General features: G+C 59.7%; 5 protein-coding genes across 7 annotated transcripts; 2 read left to right on the forward strand and 3 right to left on the reverse strand.

Annotated features, from left to right (window-relative positions):
* Window positions 1-10: 10 nt before the first annotated feature.
* On the forward strand, window positions 11-8,913 carry RETREG3 (reticulophagy regulator family member 3). The gene is made up of 9 exons (XM_030966222.1): window positions 11-212; window positions 698-804; window positions 1,946-1,976; window positions 3,061-3,187; window positions 3,847-3,931; window positions 4,753-4,890; window positions 6,357-6,436; window positions 6,803-6,935; window positions 7,397-8,913. The coding sequence occupies exons 1-9, from the start codon at window positions 22-24 to the stop codon at window positions 7,828-7,830; spliced, it is 1,326 nt and encodes a 441-aa protein (XP_030822082.1). The 5' UTR covers window positions 11-21; the 3' UTR covers window positions 7,831-8,913.
* A 330-nt stretch (window positions 8,914-9,243) lies between these two features.
* Window positions 9,244-10,975, forward strand: PSMC3IP (PSMC3 interacting protein). The gene is made up of 8 exons (XM_030966299.1): window positions 9,244-9,328; window positions 9,400-9,506; window positions 9,572-9,661; window positions 9,732-9,843; window positions 9,938-10,083; window positions 10,211-10,264; window positions 10,363-10,422; window positions 10,502-10,975. The coding sequence occupies exons 1-8, from the start codon at window positions 9,298-9,300 to the stop codon at window positions 10,559-10,561; spliced, it is 660 nt and encodes a 219-aa protein (XP_030822159.1). The 5' UTR covers window positions 9,244-9,297; the 3' UTR covers window positions 10,562-10,975.
* On the reverse strand, window positions 10,964-15,173 carry MLX (MAX dimerization protein MLX). 3 transcript variants are annotated; one of them, XM_030966288.1, is made up of 8 exons: window positions 15,077-15,173; window positions 14,266-14,302; window positions 14,051-14,140; window positions 13,513-13,619; window positions 13,218-13,317; window positions 12,872-12,971; window positions 12,447-12,648; window positions 11,126-12,342 (listed from the first exon to the last, which is right to left on the reverse strand). In XM_030966288.1, exons 3-8 carry the CDS (start codon window positions 14,130-14,132, stop codon window positions 12,286-12,288), a joined length of 648 nt encoding a protein of 215 aa, XP_030822148.1. In that variant the 5' UTR covers window positions 14,133-14,140; window positions 14,266-14,302; window positions 15,077-15,173; the 3' UTR covers window positions 11,126-12,285. The 3 variants fall into 3 exon arrangements, with proteins under 3 accessions (XP_030822149.1, XP_030822148.1, XP_030822147.1); XM_030966287.1 differs by lacking the exon at window positions 15,077-15,173 and adding an exon at window positions 14,608-14,713; XM_030966289.1 differs by lacking the exons at window positions 14,051-14,140; window positions 14,266-14,302; window positions 15,077-15,173 and adding exons at window positions 13,912-14,050; window positions 14,608-14,719 and having other exon boundaries at window positions 10,964-12,342.
* On the reverse strand, window positions 14,997-19,127 carry COASY (Coenzyme A synthase). The gene is made up of 10 exons (XM_030966026.1): window positions 19,101-19,127; window positions 18,521-19,001; window positions 17,992-18,206; window positions 17,729-17,860; window positions 17,414-17,603; window positions 17,014-17,078; window positions 16,163-16,247; window positions 15,994-16,091; window positions 15,760-15,906; window positions 14,997-15,252 (listed from the first exon to the last, which is right to left on the reverse strand). The coding sequence occupies exons 1-10, from the start codon at window positions 19,125-19,127 to the stop codon at window positions 15,196-15,198; spliced, it is 1,497 nt and encodes a 498-aa protein (XP_030821886.1). The 3' UTR covers window positions 14,997-15,195.
* Window positions 19,128-19,436: 309 nt separating this feature from the next.
* HSD17B1 (hydroxysteroid 17-beta dehydrogenase 1) lies at window positions 19,437-20,980 on the reverse strand. The gene is made up of 6 exons (XM_030966280.1): window positions 20,851-20,980; window positions 20,556-20,717; window positions 20,122-20,301; window positions 19,948-20,041; window positions 19,664-19,847; window positions 19,437-19,592 (listed from the first exon to the last, which is right to left on the reverse strand). The coding sequence occupies exons 1-6, from the start codon at window positions 20,978-20,980 to the stop codon at window positions 19,437-19,439; spliced, it is 906 nt and encodes a 301-aa protein (XP_030822140.1).
* Window positions 20,981-21,216: the final 236 nt, after the last annotated feature.

Genomic DNA, 21,216 nt, shown 5'->3' on the forward strand with positions numbered 1-21,216 from the left:
TGTTGACGCCGTGAGGGAGCGATGGCGGCGGCGGCAACGGCGGTAGGGCCCGGGCCCGGCGAGCGGCAGCGGCGGGTGCAGGCGCTGAGCGCGGCGCTGCGCTGCCGCCTCGGGCCCTACGAGCCACTGCTGGGCGCCGTGCAGGCCGCGCTGGTGTGGGAGCGGCCGGGCCGCAGCGCGCTGTGCTGGGTGGCGGTGCACGGCCTGTTCTGGTGAGCGGCGGGGCTGGGACCGGGACCAGGATCGGGATCGGGATCGGGTGGCACAGCGGCTCCCCCGAGCCCTGTCATCGGGAGTCAGGGGATTGGGGGAGCTGCCCCCGGGGAGGAGCGGTCCGTAAGGGGCCGCGGGTTTGCTCCGTGCCCTGTTCCCGACAGGAGGGACCAGGAGCGCTGGGTCTGCTGCAGCCCCGTCCCCGTGCTCTCCTTGTACCTGAGAGCATCAAACCAGCCGGGAAAACTCAGCCTGCTCTGTGGCAGGGGAGGGAGGGCAGCCTGCCCGGGACAGGGCTGTCCCGGGACAAGTGGCACGAGCAAACCGGAGTCACCCGGCAGCTGCCCCCAGGGCACGCTGTGTGTGACTGAGTAGCAGGTGCTGAGTTTTCCCCCTGAGTGAGTGGTTTGAGGTCGGTTTGTGTTACCCCTTTTTGTCTCATAAAGATCTGGTTGGTACCGACTCATTGGTTTTTTCCCCATAGGTTCTTTGCTCTGACTTCCCTTCGTCTGCTGTTTCTGATTGCTGTAACCCTCATAGTAGTAGTGTGTCTAGACCAGTGGAAGCACAAAATCTGGCCAGAAATTGGTGGTAAGTTGCATTTTGAGCTCATAGCAGCAAATCAAGCCCAGTTTCCAGCCCCACAAGTACAGGCTATGCACTGCCTGCAGTTACACTGTTAAAACCTCAACTTTTTACTTTAAGGGTCTAGCAGCCAGTGAGACTACTGCAGGCATGCTCTTTCTGGAGCTGGGATATTCTAACCTGTGTAAACACAAGTTCTTTTTGTGCTGGTGACACTGGTATTTGTCTTGTAATCCTGAACCACAGGATGTACGTGACCTAGTGCAGGTTTGAGACAGTGATTCACTTTGTGAGCATTCAGAACCAGAGTGAGAAACAGAAGCATATGGAACTCGTCTGGATTCCCCCTCAGAATCCATAATCAGTTTAGGATGCAGACAAGTCCCAGCCTTGCTGTTGATCAGAGATGTCTTTGGGAGAAGAGGCATCTGAACAGCTGTAATGAAGTTAGTTTTCAGCTCTCAGTAACCAAAGCAGTTGTTCTCCTCCTTTGTGACATTAATACACTGATGGACACCCCCAATCCAAGCAGCTCAGGGTGCCTTGGCTTTGCATGGACAGGGAGTTGGGAGCAGTGTGAGGGTCTGCATGTTCCCAGGGCTGGTTCCCTGACTAACCAGCAAGTCCAGCTCCCAGCTTTCTGCTTCAATCCATGTTCTCTGTACTTCCTGGGAAGACATTAAAGCTTTCCTCTGTTTCAAAGCTTGGCTCAGGCTCCTTGTTAGAAGACAGTGTCTGTCCAGCTCCCTCATCCCTCTGATTTGATCTCTCAGGGTGGCTGGTACATCCCTTTCAAGTCCCAGCCTGGGTGGGAAGGTATTAAAGGATTTAAATCCCTGATGCCTCCAGTCTGCAGGCTGTTCCTGCTCCCCAGCTGGTGTGTGCAGGGAGTGGGGGAGAGGGAGGTGGGCAGCTTCTAGAGTGCAACAAACACCAGGGAGCAGCAGGGAGACTCCTGCAGTCCTGTGCTGTCACACGTACACACTCAGGGTTTGTTATGGAGTGATGCTTCTCCATCCTGTAATTACCCTTAATGTCTTTTCCAGGTGTTCCCCAGCTTATTAAAGCTTTACTTAAATCCCAAGAGCTAAGCATTCCCACGGCAAATTCCTTGCAACTAATGTAGTGTCTGTTCTTAATATTTTAGTGGCAAGACCTGATGAATTAGACAATGAGAGGTAGGAAACTAATTGACTGCTCTGCTGTGATACTTTGCTGTGATACTGTGTTGTTACCTGCACATGCTTGGGATGTTGGCTCCTTTGGGTGAGGAGGAGGAGGAGGGGGAGGAGGGAGCTGGGAGCTGCTCAGCAGAGGGCAGATGGAGACCCAGGTGCAGCCAGGTGGTCATGAGAAGTTTTTGACTTGCCCCAGCCATTTTATTATACTTTGCCTTCATACCAGCCTCCAGATATGCTTGCTTGATTCCCTGCCCCCTGAAGTTAGAAATGCTGCCTTAAGAGCAATTCCTCTTGTATGGGTCTCCAGTAGCAGGAAAACAGCATTTCTGTGGGAATTAATGAAGTCTTCTGAGACTTGATAGGGAATATTTAACAGGCTTGTTCCAGCAGTTGTTTCTGCATAGTTATGATCTGACTGCAGCATTAATTATAGGTTGAGAAATGCTGAGGTGTTGCCTCACTGCTCACACCTGCCTCTCTGGGCACACCTTCCTGCCCCACTGCCAGGCTGTGCTGGATGTCAGTTCCTGATTAAATCACCTGACCTGCTGCCAAAGGACAATTGTCTTTATTTTTTTTTTTTTAAGAGGCTCAAGCACAAAAGGAATTGCTCTTTCTAACCTTCAGGTACTCCTGACTAGCAGTTAGGCAACACTAACAAAACTGACCAGTTCAAGGCCTCCAGAGTAACTGAGTACATGAAGTGAGGTGCAAGGCTGCTTCTAGACCTCATGCTGAACACTTGGAGGCTGCAGTTGACCAGATAAACACAGAAAAAGTAAATGGATTCACTTGATTTGCCTCTGCACTGTGCACTCCCTCCAGCAGCATGGAAACTGAAATTTGACAGGGCTTTGACTGAAATTCCTGCTCGTCAGCTGCTGTGGGAGCACTGGGATGCTGCTAGAGGGGCTGTAGATGAACTGCTTTGGGCAGGGCACTGCTACAAGGGCAAGTGGCCCTCATCTCCAGAGCTCTGTGCTGGGTGGGAACAGGAGGAAGCTTTAAGACATTTGTAACGAGGGTCTTCAGCCCTGCCACTGATGCAGCAATATCTTCCCAAATTCTGCCTTCACTGCAGCTGGGGATACGTCCACCCTCGGCTGCTCGGGCTGCCAGAGCTCTGTCATCATTTGGCTGAAGGATGGGTGACTGGGACCAACTTCTTAAGTAATCTCTTCGTTTTCAAGAGGCAAAGTCCTGGCAAGGTAAGAATGTAGAGTTCAGAAATAACCTGTTTGGTGTGGAGCCTCTGCTGACCACGAGGATCCTCCTGTGCTGGCATCCAGCACTGGCTGAACACATTTCTGATGGGAGGTTGTCATGGGAGGGCTCCCGCAACACCGTGCCTATTATGTGGTGGGGAGGAATGGAAAACTCAGGCAGAATAATCAAGTTGTGGAGGAGGGAGGAGAAAGTGAATGTCACTGTGTGGATTGCAGCACTGAAGTGAGAGCGTGGCTGCTCCTTCTGTAGGTTTCTGGCTTTTCAAGTGTCTGTCAAATTTGTCTCCTCACCGGGTTTTAACAGTTTGAGAATGTGTCAAGCTTTTTCCTTCTTCTTTTTTTGAGTTTATGGAAAGAGAAACCTGTAGCACAATGATACTGTCCTTATCCTCTTCACCTTGAAGAGCTCTCTAGTTTAACCTCTTCCTTGCTGTTGGTGTCCCTGCTTTGGGAAGCTCCTCAGCTGCCTGTGGCTCTGAGGGCAGATACCCCTGTGCCCACGCTGGAGCAGGGGCTTGGACACTGTGAAGGCTTCACCCTCTTTGGAATGACCTGACCCAGAATTTGCAGAGGCTGAGATGGTCAAGAATGAGTGCACCTACTGCTTAACCCTGGAAACTCACTGTCTCTCATGTCTTCAGTTTTGCCTTCTAGTGTGTGGAGTGTTCACTTTCCTGGCTGTCCTGGGCCGGTACATCCCTGGGCTCTTGCTCTCATACCTGCTGTGTAAGTAAATCGCTGTGCCAGCACAGACTTACATGTGAAAGGAGATGAGTAGTGCTGAATGAGGAATGGGGCTCAAAAGGAAAGCTTTTGTGAATGGCTTTAAAATTTAAAACAATACATTCTGCCAGGAATGTGGTGGTTCTTGACCAGGACTCAAAGTCTGGTCTGGAGAGAAGATGTTTGAGTGCTTAGTAACTACAGATCTGAGCACTAACAGGTTGACCTCTCAATTTTGTTAAATTGGCAGAGGTGGTGTGATATAGTAGCTTCCTCGAGGCAGATCTAATAAGCTCTTGGAGCTTATTACACACCCAAGATAGCTCAGCTACCCTTGGAGGCATAAAAATCAGCAGGATAGCTTCTGTTGCAGTGTTGGAAACAAAAAGATTTAATAAAAGGCAAAATAACAAGCAGAGAAAAACTGAGCCAAGTGCCAGAAGTCCTGCTCCTCATAAAACACCTTACAAAACCGATTAGTTTCTTTGTTCACTTCTTTTTCTACTAAATTGCCAGGCAGGACTTTTTGGCTTCTGTCCAATTAGCTATCCTTATGTTTGAGGTGAAGTCCCCGGTAGCTTTTTCACCTAATTGAGGAGAGAAACTTCTAGGCTTCTTTCCTTTTTAAAAGGACAAAAAGTAGTTTTTTCACTCCATCAGCAAGAAACACACTGCTATAGTGATGGCACCTGCTCCAACAGCCTCCCACAGCCCTGCCCTCAGTGCTCAGAGCTCTGTGTGTTGTGCCGCATCAGGAAACAAGCAGGATGTTTGCCAAGCAGCATCCTGAGCAACCTTCTAACCCACATTCCTGCTTCCTGCAGTGCTCCTGGTGCTGCTGTGGCCCCTGGCTGTGTACCACAGGCTGGGGCAGCGCGTGTGCCACAGGCTGGAGCCCGTGCTGCAGCGCCTGGACTTCAGCGTGCGGGGATACGTGACAGCGAGGCAGCGCCAGAGGCAGCGTGAGTCCTGTTGTGTTGTGATTTCGGGGTTTACCTCAGAGCCTCGGGTCCCTCCCCTGATAATTCCCTGCCAGGTGTGTCAGTCACCTCTCCTTTCCCCTCCCAGCGCTGTCTGTCAATCCTGGAATTCCGGAAGGGCATCGAGTGATTGGCAGATTCAAAGGATGCCCTCTACCCCTGGGGGGCATTGGGCCATCCAGGTGTCCTTTGTCCCTTAAGACCTCCTCTCCTGTACCTGCTTGGTGGCTCCCTACCCCTTCCCTGCCCCTCTCCCCGGGGTTCAAAGGAGCAGCAACCACGGGCTCAGGGAGTTCTGCTGGAGCTGGTGCTGCATCCAGAGGCCTGTGGGCCAGAATAAAGCTCTGGATCCAAACCCTCCATCAGAACCGACTCCTTTCCTTCACCATCGCCTTAAAGCTTCTCCCCACCTGAGGTAACCCCCGGAGCAGCCCCCGTTTTTTGGGGAAGCTCCATCCCACCACCACCAGAGCGCTCCTGCAGGCCTGGACTTTCCTCCAAACGTCAGCTGCAGCACCCAGCCAGCCAAAAGTGTCTGTGGGGTGAAACACCACACACCCAGCCACCAAAGTGTTCCGTGGGTGAAACACCACCACCAGCCAGCCAAGGTTTTGTAAACACCACACAACCAGCCAGCCAAAAGTTCTGTAGCACCACACACCCAGCCAGCCAGCATAAACACACACACCCAGCGCAAAGTGTCTGTGGGGTGAAACACCACACACCCAGCCAGCCAAAAGTGTCTGTGGGGTGAAACACCACACACCCAGCCAGCCAAAAGTGTCTGTGGGGTGAAACACCACACACCAGCCAGCAAAAGGGTTTTTTGTAACACCCACACCCAGCCAGCCAAAAGTGTCTGTGGGGTGAAACACCACACACCAGCCAGCCAAAAGTGTCTCTGGGGTGTGAAACACCACAGTGCCGCTATTTGGTTCAGCACCAAGGGCCAGACAAGCTCAGGCACGTCCTGTCTGGCTATATTGGCAATATTCCAATAGAGTCCTGTGCCCTTTCTGCCCCCGAGGTTTCACACCTGGATCTTTGATCCCTGGAACGGGCTGTGAACAGAGGCTCTGGCCTTGGTGGGCAGTAGGGGCTGCATGTCTGGCATTGCAAATGCTTGGAACTGCCTTGGGAGGAGAGAGAGGCAGTTCCTCCTCTGCAGCCATCTCCTAGGAAGCAGCTGCTGTGGGCTTTTCACACCACCTTCCCAGAGCTGCTCCAGTTCTTGGCTGTCAGAACTGTGTGTTCTCTATTCTGGAAAAAGGAGGAAAGGCTCTGTGTGAGGGAGTTCTGAACATGTTCATTTCAGCAAAACAACTGCAAATGATCATGGCTCTGCTGTGGAACAGAGCTCTGCTCTGTTAAGTGCAGTTTGGGATTTTCTGGTCCTGCTCAGAGCCTTGCCCAGCAGCAGTAACAGCTTTGTGTGTGGTTTCTAACAGTGCATGGCCGGGCCCTGGGTGAGGAAGCCACGGATGATGGCAGTGACAGTGAAGAGGAGCTGGCTGCATTCTGCCCCAAGGTAATGGAGCCTCTGGGAGAGGGAAGAGCTGAGCTGGAAAGAACAAACCTCACTGGGGGGACATGCAGCATCTGGCTGAGATGTGAGCAGCACATCTGGCAGCACAGCTGAGAGTGACAGGAGAGCAGATGAGGACATTGTCCTTTCAGATAGGTTTTTCCCACTCTATTCCACTAAAGAATGTCCAGAGCTGCTTGTGCCAGCTGCAGTCTCCTAGACAGTGCAGTAAATGTGAATGAGTCTCAGGTACCAGTCTCCCACAGGGTCCAGGTTTAGCTGGAGGCCACTCCATCATCTGTTTCATCTCGAGGCATGGGGATAACCTTTCTAGTGCTGATGTTTTCAATTTTATCTTCTATTTCAAAGCTGGATGACTCTGTGGTCGCCAAGGAACTGACCATCTCCGACTCTGAGCATTCAGATGCTGAGGTTTCCTATACTGAAAATGGGATGTTTAACCTTTCCAGGGGCCAGACACCCCTGACAGAGGGATCAGAAGGTGAGAGGGAACAGCTTCTGGAAGGTGTGGAATGCCAAGCAGGTGCCAGTGTGATAGGCTAGAGGGAGGATGTGTTACCTCCCATCATTGAAGTCTGGCTGTTTGATGTCAACCTTGCTGCTGGAAAATGAGCTACAACTGCCTGTTTTGTTCAGAACTGAACTTCCTCCTCCATTCCTGTGGTGCTTGAGCGAGGGCAGCAGCTCTGCACAGGCAGATCTGGCTCTGCCAGTCTGGCTGTGGGTGCTGGTGCTCCCCTCTCACAGGTGGCTGCTTCAGCACCAGTGTTCCTTGTGAGTGAGCTGGGATCTGAACACTTGGGATGAGGGGAGGGAGATGTTGAAGAGAATGTGGTCTGTGAGCTCCCAACAGTGTGTCCAGGGGAGGTGCTGGCCCAGCTCCTGCCTGGGCCTGGGGGTGCTGGTGAGTACTGGCGATTAAAGCACTTTCTCCTCTTCCAGACCTGGATGGTCACAGTGACCCAGAAGAATCTTTTGCCAGGGATCTGCCTGACTTCCCTTCCATAAACCCAGAAGCAATGGGCATAGATGATGAGGATGACACCAGCATTGGGATCCCGAGCCTGGCGTACCGCCCCCAAGGGACAGAGGACCTGCAGCTGCCATCCGAGCAGGAGGAGTTTGGCACGCTGCCATCAGTGCAGAATCTCACCAACAACATCGCTGGCTTTGTCACCAGGGGCATGATCCAGCTGGCACTGTCAGGAAGCTCTCAGGCAGGCCCCTCACGCAGCACCAATCCCCAGAGAGGGGCAAAGACTCACCTCAGAGCGGCCAGTTTGGACTTGGACACTGATGCTGAAGGGGATGACTTTGAACTGCTGGATCAGTCCGAGCTGAACCAGCTGGATCCCACTGGCTCCCGGGGCCAGTAACCCATCCTGTCACTTCCCTCTGGTTTTCTATTGCGCATCATGGAGTGAATCCTAGAAGGAAAAGCTTTGCACAGTTCTCTCAATCGTCTCCTGGGAGTCTGGGTGATGTGACAGCCACTCCTTGCTGGGTGCACCACTGTGACTTGTGACTCCATAGCCTTGCTTGGATCTTAAAATAAAGGACACTGGCAATCTGTAGGGAAGAGGCGTTGATGGGATAGCTCCACAATCACCCTGCACTGTCTGACATGATGCTGCCTGCTCCAAACTTCCTCTAAGACAATAAATCTGGTGTTTGCAGCTCTCAAGTCCAGTGGGACTGACAGCATCGCCAGGAACAATTGTGCACTGAGTTCTGGCACTGATGTGTAACCAGGGGAACAGGACAGAGCCCCTCAGATGTGGTGTCTGGGCCTCAATGCTGTTCTGTCTCAGCTGTTCCCCAATCCTCATATGTGCACAAATCCAAGTCTTCTCTCCCAGCAATATCCAACTCCAGGTGGAACCAAGCCCCTTGCTCCACTGTGGATGTTGAGCAGCCACAATGTTTTCCTTGCACTGGCTGCTCCCTCGGCTCCAGCTCCTCGTGATGCTGTTTTGTAAGAGCTCAATGGCAATAAGACACCTGCTGTGACCATCAGACCACCTACAAGAACATCCACGTGTAGCCCCTGCTCTTGTGTTGCTTTTCTGAACTAACAGCCTTTGTTAACAGCCAACTAACACTTTGCTAGAAACCCCTGTGCTGCTCCAGTGCGTTCCCGTGGGCAGGGCCGAGGCTGCACGTTTTCCTGGAGGAGGGAGGAGGTGGAGCAGGGCTGACAGGGCCGTGGTGTGTCCCTGGGCCCTTGCTGCCTCCAGCCTTGTGCAGGCAGAGCCCAGCAGTGGGAACTGCACAGGGACAGCAGCCCAGACAGACCAGCAGTGACTGAAGAGGTCGTGCCTGTGAACACACCAGCAGACTCCAGGAGAGCCAGCCCCCCTCTGCCCACCGAGTGCCCCCGTTACTTTTCCTAAGCCATACAGACCCGGTTCTGATCACGTTTGTGCAGCCAAGAACGTACCTCGTCAGGGACCCCGTTACCGGCTGCTGTCTGTCTGATTCTGCTTTTCCCACTGCGTCGGCCGTGCCGGGACTGAGGGCGAGGGCGGGGGGGCGGCCCCAGCCGGGAAGGGGAGCTCGGTAACGGGTTGTTCGGGCCGGGTCGGTAACGGGTACGGGCTGAGTCCGGTGCGGAGGTGGGGGGGCCGAGGGAGCGGGAGCGCCGGTTCCGGCCGGTGAGTGCTGAGCCCCCCGCGGGCTGTGCGCGGGCCCCGTTCCCCGGGGGCGGGCCGGTACCGGGCGGGGCACGTTCCCCCGCCCATCACGGCCTGCCCCGCCCTCGCCGCGATTGGCGGGGAGCGGGCGGCGCGCCGGAAGTGCGTGAGCGGCGCCAACCGGGAACGGAGCGGGGCTGGAGGCGCGCGATGAGCAAAGGGCGGGAGGCCGCGGCCGGCGGTGAGTGCGGGACTGGCGGGGGAGCACCGGGCGGCCCCGGGAGGCCGCGGTGACCGGGGCTGGTCCCGCAGGAGGCGCCGCCGCCGTCCTGCTGCGCTACCTGCGGGAGCAGAACCGGCCGTACAGCGCCCAGGATGCCTTCGGGAACCTGCAGCGGGAACACGGGCTGGGCAAGGCGGTGAGCGGGGCCGGGCCGGGCTGGGGCGGGGCGGGCCCGGGCCCGGCTGACGCCGCGTCCCGCAGGCCGTGGTGAAGGCGCTGGAGCAGCTGGCGCAGCAGGGCCGCGTTCGCGAGAAGGTCTACGGGAAGCAGAAGATCTACTTCGCCGACCAGGTGAGCCCCGGCCGCCGCCGCCGCCCACCGGCCCCGGTGCCCCGCAGCCCTGACCCGCCGCTCCCCGCAGGAGCAGCTCCCGGCCGCCAGCGATGCGGAGCTCCGCGGGCTGGACGCGGAGATTGCCGAGCGCTCCGGCCAGCTGCAAGCGCTGCAGCAGAGCTGCCGGCACATGGAGGCGGGTGAGTGTGCCTGGCCCGGCAGCCCCGAGCCGCCGCGGCATCCCCAGCCGTGCCCTGGTGCCAGCCCGGGCGGTGATCGGTGCCACCTTCCCAGAGCTGAAGGACTTGAACAGCTCCATGACAACCCCTGAGATTGCCAGGGAGATCGAGGTGCTGAGGAAGGACTGTGCCAGTTACACGGAGAAACTGGAGAGGATTAAATCTGCTACCAACCATGTGACTCCGGAGGAAAAAGATAAGGTGAACAGCTGCCGTGTCTGAACCTGGGACCAGTCTGGATCCAGGATCCAGCATTTCCCTTACAGGCATTGCTTGCCCGAGGCTGCTGAGAGCCCTGCAGGGCAGCTCTGACCCGGGGCTGTTGCAGGTGTGCCGGGAGCAGCAGCTGTACCGCCGGGAGTGGCGCCGGAGGAAGAGGATGGTACGGAGGAAGGGGATGGTACCGGCTGTGCCGCGGGTGGGCAGGGAGGGCCCCGCCGGGACTGCTGCCCACAGCCCTCACATGCCCTGTATCCCCAGGCCACTGAGCTGCTGGATGCCATCCTGGAGGGCTATCCCAAGAGCAAGAAGCAATTCTTTGTAAGTACCGACGCTGGGTTGTGCCCGCGGCTCCCGAGGCAGAGCCTGAGCCTGTTCTGATCTGTTCGGGGCCGTGCAGGAGGAGGTTGGGATAGAGACAGATGAGGACCACGGCGTGGAGCTGCCAGCGACCACGTGAGGTGCTGGGGGAGCCTTTGTTCTGGGGAGAAGCTGCTGCAGAGCTGCCTCTGAAACTCGCCTGTTGGGTTGTTCTTTTTCTCTTTTTGCACGACTGGGATTTGTCCTGTGTATTTATTTGGGTTTGTTTTAAAATGTTTTGCAGTTGGAAGGGTGGTGGGTAGCAGTAACTTGGCACTGGCCCTCTCCTTGCAGTGGAATGTTGTTTTTTCCTGCCCCCAGTGCACGGAACTGCCTGGCAGGGGGGGACACAGGGGGCACTGGTGCTGTGTTCCTGGTGTTCTGGTAAGGAAAGGCAGCGAGGGACTGTCTGGGCTGCAGAGCTCTGGATGTGTTCTTGCTGCTTCCTGCTGCGTGCCTGAGTGGTCACATGAGAATATGATCCATTAAACACCAGGATTTTGGTTCAGCTGCACATCCCTGTGGTGTTTGTCTCCTCAGAGGGTGTCAGGGAAGGGTTTAGGTCCTGAGGAGTGGGGAGGGCAGGAGCCAGGAGAGGGTAACCTGAGCCACGGGGGCTGGAATGGGCTTCTGGAACACACCAGCTCTAGAGCACAGCTCCAGGAACTCAGCATCAGTAAAATCGTTAAAACATTCAGTGAAATTTATTTAATTACTTTTCACAATAGAAAAATACATCACTTTCACGTGTGAGGTCTGTAAAATTCCACGTCTTCTTCCCAAGGCAGGAGGCAGCACTCTCTCCTCAGTGCTGGAAAAACTGCCTGAAATAAACATTCCCTGGATGTGCCCCTGGAGCAGGAGCACAAACATGGTTATGGAGAACAAACCCTGCTGCTGGCAGCACCCTGGTCCCCTCACTCTGGACAGTGCCCAGCCCTCACCCAGGCAGAGCTGTGACCCAAACTGGGCATGGGACAGGGTCAAACATGTCCCTGATAGCAGCTGCTTCTACAGCTGGCACAGGCAGCACTCTGGGACCATTTCAAAATTTACAATAATAAAAATCCAATCGAGGCTGGTCATGTATGTGTGTGTATAAAAATTCTAAGGAGGAGCAGCAAGTGCACATGGCCATGCTGTGCTACAGCTGCAGAACTTTCCTGTGCAGTACAGCCACAGCTTCTGAAAAGGAGAGGTGTTCTAGCATTTGCAGGAACTTCCTCTGATCCTTCCCAGGGCTGCAGCATGTTTGGGATTCATCAAGGCCCCAGCATGTGCTGCCAGGGCCACAGCTCCCAGCTCTTGATGCTTATCCTGCTGCCAGCACTGCCAGGCTCCTCCAAAATGCAACAGCTGACTCAAAACAGCTGCTTCAGAGGGGCAGGGCACAGCCCAGAGGGTCAGGGAAAAGCAATTCCTGCTGCTACACCAGAAACCCATTGTTTTTAGTATGCATTTGTCACATTTGCCCACCTTGGGGACAGCAGGGCTGTCACAGGCCTGAGGGCACAGAGTGGAGCTGCTCTGGGATCGGCTCTGCAAGGAGAGTCAGTGGCACAGGCAAACCCATGGCACTGCCTGAGCCAGAGACTCTGCCTGCCACCTTCCCCTCCCCTCCTGCCCAGTCCCTGTAAAGATTTGGTGGCACCGAGTGGAGCAGCAGTGTTTGCACAGCAACTGTTGGGCTTCAGAAGGAATACAATAAATAATTCAGAGAACCTTAAAAACAGCCACAAGGGAGAGGGCCCAGGGTGGTGCCTGGCACCCTGGCCTCTGGCAGAAGTGCCCCATCCCCACGGGCACAGAAGTGGCACGGGAGGCTCAGTAGAGCTGGCTCTTCACCTTGTGCAGGACCCCGATGACAATGTCCCGCAGCGTCTGTGGCAGAGAGAGGACACGGTCAGCTGGTCTGTGGAGGGACAGCCACCCCTGTGCCACTGTCTCTGTCCCCTCAGCCATGCCACCAGCCCCTCTGCATTCACCTGGGGCTTGCAGTGCTCCTCAATCCAGCTGAAGACACACGCTGAGAGCTCCTGAAAACTCGTTACAGAGACTGAGGCGTTGAAGGACTGGAACAGGGAGTCCATGATGCCTTGGAAAACATTGAACTTCACCTCGTCAGAGATCTGGTTCTTCCCCTCGTTCGGGTTGTTCTGATGAGCTTTCACAATCTGCTCATAGTTCCTGAAACAAGAACAGCACACCAAGGTCAGCAGTGAGGTCTCCACACGTGACTCCGAGCTGCCGCTCCCAGCTCCTGCTCCCAGCTCTGAATTCCCACAGCAGCTCCTGCTCCTGGTTCCCAGTTCCAGGCCTGTCCTCAGATAGAAAACCACTGCAGGACCCCGCAAGGATGTGAGGGAACAACATGAAGTGGAGGGCATGGCCCCAACAGCTCTTCCCTTACACTTTCATGATCTTCAAGGCCATCACATCTTTCCTGAGGGTAGAAACTTCCTCCTCCTGCTTTTTCTTCTCCTTGTGCAAGAACTGGATGTAGTCAATAGCTGAGCACGAAAACACAGAGTGAGGGTTTGGGAGCACACATGAGATCCCCACAGGAGGTGCCTGAGCCAGGGCACCATCAGCTCCCACTGACCCAGTTCCCTTGGGGAAGGTGAGTGCAGCACCCAAGCTCCCCAGAGCCTCATCACACCAGAAGGTTCCAAGGTGCTGAACTTTGCCCTGCACACCTCCAGGGCGGAGCTTTGGGGCTTGACAGCACCTCCTTCCCTCCTGCCCTTGGGACTCACTTTTCTGCAGCACAATGGCCTTGCTCAGCTTCTGCGAGCTGATGGAGAAATCCTGCTGCTCACAGGTGGGGACGATGGCCTGCAGGTCGTTGTAGCCTTTCTGCAGGGAAGCAGAGCCACAGAGTGTGGTGGGCTCATCCATCCTGCGAGGCCAGGAGCACACCCAGCTCCCACAGCACAGAGCCAGGGCAGCTCCCAACAGACACACAGAGCAGGGAGGGCATCCAGCAGCAGAACAGAAGTGCTGGGAGAGCAGAGCCCTCCAGCACTGCCTGCTGGCCCGTGCCTCGCTCACCTTGATGGCATCCCGGCGTTTCTGCTCGGCCTGGGTGTGCGCCCGGCGGCGCTGGTCCTTGTAGGTCTCCTTGGGGGACTCCTGAGCGCAGTCACTGTCCTCATCGTCTGTGGGGACACAGTGGGGCTGGGCATGGGACACAGAGGCACCACAAAGGGCACAAGACCGCTCAAGGGAGCATACAGCTGCAGCCAGGCCCAGCATAAACCCCACCCCATTCAACTACAGCCGGCTGGGCAGAAAGGCCTTCCAGAGAGGCCTGGCAACACCTTCAGTCCCCTCAGGGAGCTGGGCAGGAGGCAGATGCCGGCAGCTCCCTTGGGAAGGCGTCAAAACCAGAGTGATTCTCGACTCCAAACCCTGCTGGAAACCACAGATCCCTGATGCTGCTCCCACCACCTTCCTCCTCCTCCTCCTCGTCAGAACAGGAATCCTGCCCAGCCACGCTCACCCCCTCGGTGCAGGGCAGACCTGAAGTCCGGCATGTGCCGGATTCCCCAGCGAGCAGAACCGCGTTGTCACGGAGAGCAAACCCCACCTGTGTTGGGGACAGAAGAGGCACTGGTGGAGCCGATGCTGTTGGCCCGGGACACTATGCTGCCTTTCCGGGCATTTTCCATGAAGAGCGCTGGAATTAAGATTGTCCCGGGGTCAGTGCCCAGCTCGGGGTGTGACCGGGAGCGGGGACGTGAGGGGCGTCCCCGGGCAGCCGCTGCCACCCACGGACGGGGTTGGCGCGGGCCGGGCACCTACCGGAGTCCAGGCCATTGTCGCCGTAGGCCGCATCCACCTGCGCGGGGCCGGCGGGCGGAGGAGACACGTCAGCGGGGCTGGGGCGGCGACGCGGGCCGCGCCCCGGAGCCCTTCGCCCTCAGGAGCTCGGTCGGCCCGAGGAGCACCCGCCACCCCCGAGCTGCGGCCCCGCCGGGCCTTCACCACCGCCCCTCGCCCCGGCACCCACTCGTGCACGCTCCCCGCCTCCCGCGCCCCCGGCCCGGCGCTCACCCTGCCCGGCCGCCACGAGCCCCGTCCCGGCGCGCCGCCCTGCGCCCCCGCGGCACCCGGCGGCCCGGCCCGACCCGATCCCGGCCCCACCTTCCCCCACGAGTCGTCGGCGGCGGCGGCGCCCGGCGGCTCCGCCATCTTCCGCCCGCCCGGTCATGTGACCAACGGGGAGCGCGCGTCGCCGCCAGGGGGCGCCCGTGACGTCATGGCCGTGACCCACCGGGCACCGGGAGTGACACCGGGAGTGACCCACCGGGACCGGGAGTGACACCGGGAGTGACACACCGGGAGTGACCCAGGGGGCACCGGGAGTGACCCACCGGGAGTGACCCACGGGGCACCGGGAGTGACCCACAGGGCACCGGGAGTGACACCGGGCACCGGGAGTCCCGCACCGGGCACTGGGAGTGACCCACGGGGCACCGGGAGTCCCACAGCGGGCGGGCCCGGGCCCAGAACAGGAGCGGGGAGGGGACGGGACGGGCGCACGGACACGCACGGCAGGAGCAGCCTCTTTACTGTCACCCAGCGGGGCTCAGCCCTGCGGGGCTCCCCTCACCGGGGGCCGCAGGACGCCCCGGACCCTCGGTGGAGCTGGACGGGGCCGGTGCTCTCGGTCCCACGCTGCTCCGGCTCACGGTGGGCAGTGGTGGCTGGACACGGAGCGTCACGGGGCCGTCACGGGCCGGGCTCGGGGCTCAGGCGCTGCTGCAGCAGGTCCCAGGCCTTGTGCACCTGCGCCAGAACCGGGCGGCCCTCAGAGCCCGCGGGGAGGCGAGCGGCAGGAGCGCCACAGCACAGTCCTGCCTCTTCCCTCCCGGCTGAATTCTGAATTCTCATCCCCAAATCCACCCGTCGTGGCAGCCTCGATGGTGAGCAGCACACCCAGGCACGGCCTGAGCACACACCGAGCCCTGCAGGTGCTGTCACATCCCTTGAGCACACACCGAGCCCTGCAGGTGCTGTCACATCCCCCTGAGCACACACCGAGCTCTGCAGGTGCTGTCACACCCCCTGAGCACACACCGAGCCCTGCAGGTGCTGTCACACCCCCGGCACACACGAGTCTGCAGTGCTGTACATCCTTTGAGCACACACCGAGCCCTGCAGGTGCTGTCACATCCCCCAGGGCACACACTGAGCCCTGCAGGTGCTGTCACACCCCCCTGAGCACACACCGAGCCCTGCAGGTGCTGTCACACCCCCCTGAGCACTCCTGGAGCTGCAGCAGCCCCGGCTCACCTGCTGGCGGGTGATCTCAGGTTCCCAGAGGCTGCAGAGCACCACCTGGGACTGCTCCACCCGCTGCCTGTTGCTCATCTGGCTCTGCAGCCGGCGCCGAGCAGCCTCCTCGGTCAGCCCATCCCTGGCCACAATGCGCCTCACGGCCTGCCGGGGACACAGGGGACACTCAGGAGCCTGGCAGAGGCTCAGGAGCAGCTCCAGCAGCAAGTGAGGGGCCCAGGCATTGCCCACCTCCTCCTCTGGGATGATGGCTGTCCACACCTCGTGCACCATGTCCTGCCAGCCGGCCTCCAGCAGCACGGCAGCATCCAGCACACACACGGCTTTCCCTAGGGAATAAAGGCATTCCTCAGTGCCCGGGCTCACTGCCACCTTCCTGACGCTTCACTGCCCTCCTTACCTTGAGCATCAGCCTCCCTGACCCTCTCCTTCACCATCTGGGCTATTTTGGGCCACACGATGTCTGTCAGCCTCTTCAGCTGCTCCTAGAAAGGACCACAGCAGGATTTGAGATGCAGTCCCTGCTCCTCAGAACCCCTCTGCAGCCAGCCAGGAGAGTGGGGGTGTAAGCAGTCAGGGGACACCCAGGAAGGAGCCACTGAAGGTGGGGAGATAGGTCCAGCCCATCACTGAGCACCAGGAAGGAAAGCTTTCACCCTGGCTGAGGCTCCCATTCCTGCTGCCAGGGTCAGGGTGCTTCTTCCTGGTATTTTCTACCATTAGGGCCCTGCTATTAGCAGAGCTCTCAGTCTCTGCTGTGAGAAGTTCTTTGCTCCACAGCACAGCAAGCTCCCCGTGCAGCAGGTCCCACAAAAGACGTGTCCATCCAGGGAACCTCTTGGTGTGCCTCTAACTTGGCTGGGGAAGCAGCAGAGCAACAGGCTGGGCACCTGTAAAGGCCAGGTGCCACTGGCTACAAGGGCAGACACCCCTGGCTGTGTTTGTCTGTTGCTCTGAGCTGAGTGAAGGAAAAACACAGTATAGAGGAGATGGGGATGGCAATGGGGACAGGGATGGGAACAGGGACAGGGATGGGAACAGGGAGGCAGCAGCAGCTGCAGGGCAAGAGCGATGTATCCAGCCCAGCTGCTGATTCATCTGCAGAGATGCAATCTGCCCCACCCTGTCCCCATGCCAGAAAATACAGCCAGGAAGGTGTCACCATCTCAAAGGGCTGGACACTCAAAACCCTGTAACAAGAGAACAACCCACACTCACAGCATTAAGTATTTACAATAAACCTGCTTTTACCTGGTTTCCAAACACTTTGGCCCCGAGGACTTTCCTGTCAATGGTTCCATCTTTGTTCAGGACCTCTGCAAGGCAGAAGCACAACAGGTTTGGGAGGGACAACTCCCATCCCTGTGGCAAGCCTGGGTTGGGGAAAGGGCTTTGGCACAGGGCTCTCAACAGCACGTAGAAACACCTAACCTGGCAGCTCTGCACCTGATTCCTGAAAAGGACAGGGAAGAGCTTTTTCCAGGCAAACAAACAGCAGCCTGGTTTATCATCCCCCACCAGCAGCTCTGACATGGGACGCACAACACTTGGGGAGCCCATGGGGAGGGAGGGGGCACAGGCCAGGGCTGTCTGGGACACTGGGACACCCCTCCCTCCTCTTCCTCCTCCCTGCAGCCTCCAGTGACCCTACCTGCCCCAAAGGCTGCCACCACTGGCTCGTAGGCCGGGCCACCAGGGGCATAGACGGCGTGGCCCAGCTGGTCAGCGTCGATGACGAAGGCGCCCAGCTGCCCCAGGAGTTTGGCCATGGAGGTTTTCCCACTCCCAGTGCCCCCAGTCAGCCCGATCACGTACGGGCGCAGCGGCAGGGCTGGGTCTCGCTGAGGGAAAGAGGAAAGCCGTGGCAGCAGATGGAGAACTGGGCTTTGCTGGAGAAGGATCCTGGCCTGCAGAGCAGCAGGCAGCCTCTCCAAACTCCCACCCCTGCTCCCGTGCCCTCCCTCACCCGTGGGGGCTGCAGCAGTGTCCCCAGCAGCCTCTGCCGGAGGCTGGAGGAGCTGATCTTCTCCTCCTCGTTCTCACTGTGCTCGGGGTCCTTCATCAATTGGATTTCGTACAGAGCCAGCTCGGGGAGCCCCTGATGAGAGAAGGGAGCCCCAGCCATGAGAATGCAGCAGAGGGGAGGGGCGAATCAAGACCAAATTTGCCCGCAGGCAGTATCAGCCAGGGCGAGAGAGTAGGCAGAGGTAACTCCAGCACGAGAATTACGTTTTCAAGTCTCTTCTTGTTCACAGCCTCCCCTCCCCGGTGGGTCTCCTCACTGACCACCAGGCACTGCAGGTCGGGGTCTGTGACTGAGGGGCCGAAGGGGTCGGCCAGAGGCACGATGTCGTAGCACAGTGAGGGCTTCACATCCTCCAGGAACTCTCGCAGCTTCGCCGCCCGCAGCTCGTATGGCTCGATCAGCTCTGGCAGGACCTTGTCTGCCGGGCGCCAGGAGGGCGGAGAAGCAGAACAGTGACAGAAAAGCAAGACAGAGAGATGGGAGAAAACAGAGACCAAGAGATGGGACTTTGAACGCTGCCTCCCCCTTCCCTTGTCCTCGCTGCACCTGTACGCTTTGCTGGTTGTGGGCAGGACATGGTGACCCCACTGATGCTCTGCCTGGATGGCACTACCTCGGGTGGGTGACTGCCAGGACTTCACTTGTTACCGAGCCCCCAGACCACTGCCCTGCCCCGGGGAGCACCGGGCTCAGCCCCGGTGCCCCGCAGTGCCACGGCCGCCCCGGACTCACGGCGGAGCAGCTCTCCGTCCGCCACCCCGGCCAGGAGCCGCCGCCGGGCCAGGAGGCAGCAGGCGCTGAGCAGGAGCCGGTGGGCACCGTGCAGCCGGTCGAAGGTGCCGCCAACAGCCACGTCCAAGAACTCGGGGAGCGCCGCCTCAGGAGCCTGCTCGGGGTCCCCCTCGGGGTCGCCGCCCGCGGTGTCCTCGCCCAGCAGCAGCGCGGGCAGGCTCGGCGGGCAGCCGTACACGGCCGCGGCCAGGCGCTGCAGCCCGAGCTGCACCGGCTCCGGCGGCCCCGGCGCCTCGGCGGCGGCCGCCAGCAGGACGCGGGGCTGCCGCGCCAGGCGGCGGCCGGGCCCGAGCAGGACGCGCAGGTCCAGCCCCCGCCGCGCCGCCGCCGCCGTGTAGAGCGCGGCCAGAGCCCGCAGCAGCGCGGGGCCCGCGGGAGGAGCGGCGGGGCCGGCGGCGGGGCCGCCCAGCCGCAGCCCCGGCTGCAGATGCACGTAGAGCGGCCCCGCCACCAGCCCCGCCGCCGCCGCCACCAGCCCCGCCGCCCGCCGGGGCAGCGCGGGCAGCGGCGCCGTCAGCACCAGCAGCCCCGAGGCGAAGGGCGGCATCGCCCCGCCGGAAGCGCCGCCGACCGGAACGGGGACGGCAACGGCGGCGGAACAGCTCCGCCTCCCGGGCAGCCCCGCCGCGGGCGGGAGGCGCGCCCGGCCCCGCCCGCGGGGGGAGGAGACCGGCCCGGCTCGGCTCGGTGCAGCCCCGCGGGGCGGAACGAGCCCGGGGCTCCGCGGAGAGACGGGGACGGGGCCGGAGCCGTGCGGCTGCAAAGGGCTTTATTGGGGACACGGCGGCACCGGGCACGCGAACGGCCCGGGCTGGGGGTTCGCAGGGCAGCGGTTCCGGTGCTGGCGTGGCTCCGCTCAGGGCTGGTCCCCGCCGAACACGAAGTCGTGCATGGCGCGGACGTACGCGGAGCCGTCGGGGCTGCTCAGCCGCAGGCGCCGGAGCGGGGCGAGCAGCTGGGTGCTGGCGCAGCGAAGGGGAGGGCAGGGGCTGCCGATGGCCTCCAGGAACAGCTGGCACCGCAGACGGGTCAGAGCCCTCCCTGGCACGGCCCCGCGGCCGCCCCCGCCCCGCCGTGACTGACCGGCAGCACGTCCTCCACCTCCTGGGCCGTGTCGCGGAAGATGCTCTGGCAGTGCCCCAGGTACCGGCGGTACAGCCGCTGTGTCTCGGCGTCCAGGCCCCGCATCTCGCTGCCCTCAGGGTCGGGGCGCTGCAGGTTGGCCATGAAGCTGGTGTGGACGGGCCCGCACTCCACCAGCGTCAGGCTGCGGGAGGGAGAGCATGAGCTGCCACTGTACCCCCGCCCTGGCGTTGCCCCCAGCCCGGTGGGCACGATCCAGCCCTCGCGGCATCACCGGCACTCACTGGATGTTGAAGGGGCGCAGGACGATGGCCAGACTCTCACACAGCCCCTCCACTGCAAACTTGCTGGCACAGTACACAGCATTGAAGGGCAGCCCTGGGGCAGAGCCACACCCTGAGCACCAGAGCGGTTCCCCACAGGGAGCTCCGTGTGCCGCAGGGTGCTGGGGGTCCCACCTTGCAGCCCCCCGATGCTGCTGGAGACAACGATCCGCCCGGCCCTGCGGCTCTTCATGGCAGGCAGGAAGGCCTGGATGGTGCGGGCAGCCCCAAAGACGTTCACATCGAAGAGAGTTTTCATGGCCTGCTCGGAGCAGGTCTCCAGCGGTCCCATCAGGCCCACCCCTGCATTGCACACTGCCAGGCATGCTGCAGTCAGCCTGTGACTGTAGCCCCACACACCACCAAGGCAGAAATGGGGGGGCTTACCCTGCTGATGATCCCTTGGCACCCCCAAATCCATCTACTGCACCTCTGTCCTGCTAACACATCCCAGCCCCAGGACTGCCTGCACCTCCCATAATTCATCTCCTCCTGGTGCCCTGGGGAGGGTTGTGACCCCACAGAGGTCCCCTCAGCCACCCCAGGGACACTGGGGACACCAGCCATACCCAGCACATCCAGCTGCTGTCCCTGCACGTGCTGTGCAGCAGCTGCCAGCGAGCGGGGGTCAGTGACATCGAGCTGCAGGAGCTCCAGCGTGTCGGGGCAGCGGCCCCCCAGGCGCTCCAGCAGCCGCTCCCCCTTGGCCAGGTCACGCATGGTGGCATAAACTGGGGAGAGAGTGGCTGAGGGCAGCAGTGCTGCACCCACGGCCAGCACCCACCCCAGGCTCTGCCTGTCCTTGGTGAGCCCACCTGGGGCTGACAGAGCCCCGGGGCAGCACTGACCCCTTTACCCCTTTACCTTTGAAGCGGCGAGCGGCGTCGGCTGCCAGGCGTGCAGCCAGCCCCAGGCCGATGCCTGAGGAGCAGCCCGTGATCAGCACCGTGGTTCTCTCCATGCCTGGCAGTGCTGCCCAACGGGGCCACCCCATTTAAGAGGGCTGGGAAAGGGGTCCCCCCCCGCCCCACACCACTGTGTTGTGTCTGCTGCCTTATCTCAAGGCCCCTCCACCCACCTCCCTGCGCATGCCTGGGCCTCCCTGTGCCTTGATCCTGTGCAGGTGCTGTGATAAAGACTCCACCGAGGCAGGACCTCCCTGCTGGAGGAGGCTCTGGGGCACGAGGGGAGCTACAGCCCCAGCTGTACTTTGCTGTGCCAGGCATCCCA

Source organism: Camarhynchus parvulus, chromosome 27 (assembly GCF_901933205.1).
Source record: "Camarhynchus parvulus chromosome 27, STF_HiC, whole genome shotgun sequence".
In the NCBI taxonomy this organism is placed as follows: domain Eukaryota; kingdom Metazoa; phylum Chordata; class Aves; order Passeriformes; family Thraupidae; genus Camarhynchus; species Camarhynchus parvulus.

Coding starts and splice junctions, on each gene's coding strand:
- PSMC3IP (XM_030966299.1), top strand. CDS start 9,298: ATGAGCAAAGGGCGGGAGGCCGCGGCCGGCG. Junction 10,084..10,210: donor CTCCGGAGGAAAAAGATAAG/GTGAACAGCTGC, acceptor GGGCTGTTGCAG/GTGTGCCGGGAGCAGCAGCT. Junction 10,423..10,501: donor AGAGCAAGAAGCAATTCTTT/GTAAGTACCGAC, acceptor GGGGCCGTGCAG/GAGGAGGTTGGGATAGAGAC.
- HSD17B1 (XM_030966280.1), bottom strand. CDS start 20,980: ATGGGGTGGCCCCGTTGGGCAGCACTGCCAGGCATGGAGAGAACCACG. Junction 20,042..20,121: donor CAGCATCGGGGGGCTGCAAG/GTGGGACCCCCA, acceptor GCTCTGCCCCAG/GGCTGCCCTTCAATGCTGTG. Junction 19,848..19,947: donor CTGCGCCCCTTCAACATCCA/GTGAGTGCCGGT, acceptor TCCCTCCCGCAG/CCTGACGCTGGTGGAGTGCG.
- MLX (XM_030966289.1), bottom strand. CDS start 14,655: ATGGCGGAGCCGCCGGGCGCCGCCGCCGCCGACGACTCGTGGGGGAAG. Junction 12,649..12,871: donor GCCTTGAAGATCATGAAAGT/GTAAGGGAAGAG, acceptor TTCTTGTTTCAG/GAACTATGAGCAGATTGTGA. Junction 12,343..12,446: donor AGGAGCACTGCAAGCCCCAG/GTGAATGCAGAG, acceptor TCTCTGCCACAG/ACGCTGCGGGACATTGTCAT.
- RETREG3 (XM_030966222.1), top strand. CDS start 22: ATGGCGGCGGCGGCAACGGCGGTAGGGCCCGGGCCCGGCGAGCGGCAG. Junction 805..1,945: donor AATCTGGCCAGAAATTGGTG/GTAAGTTGCATT, acceptor TTAATATTTTAG/TGGCAAGACCTGATGAATTA. Junction 3,188..3,846: donor AGAGGCAAAGTCCTGGCAAG/GTAAGAATGTAG, acceptor TCATGTCTTCAG/TTTTGCCTTCTAGTGTGTGG.
- COASY (XM_030966026.1), bottom strand. CDS start 19,127: ATGCCGCCCTTCGCCTCGGGGCTGCTG. Junction 16,248..17,013: donor CCAAAGTGTTTGGAAACCAG/GTAAAAGCAGGT, acceptor GGTCCTTTCTAG/GAGCAGCTGAAGAGGCTGAC. Junction 15,253..15,759: donor CTGAGATCACCCGCCAGCAG/GTGAGCCGGGGC, acceptor GTTCTGGCGCAG/GTGCACAAGGCCTGGGACCT.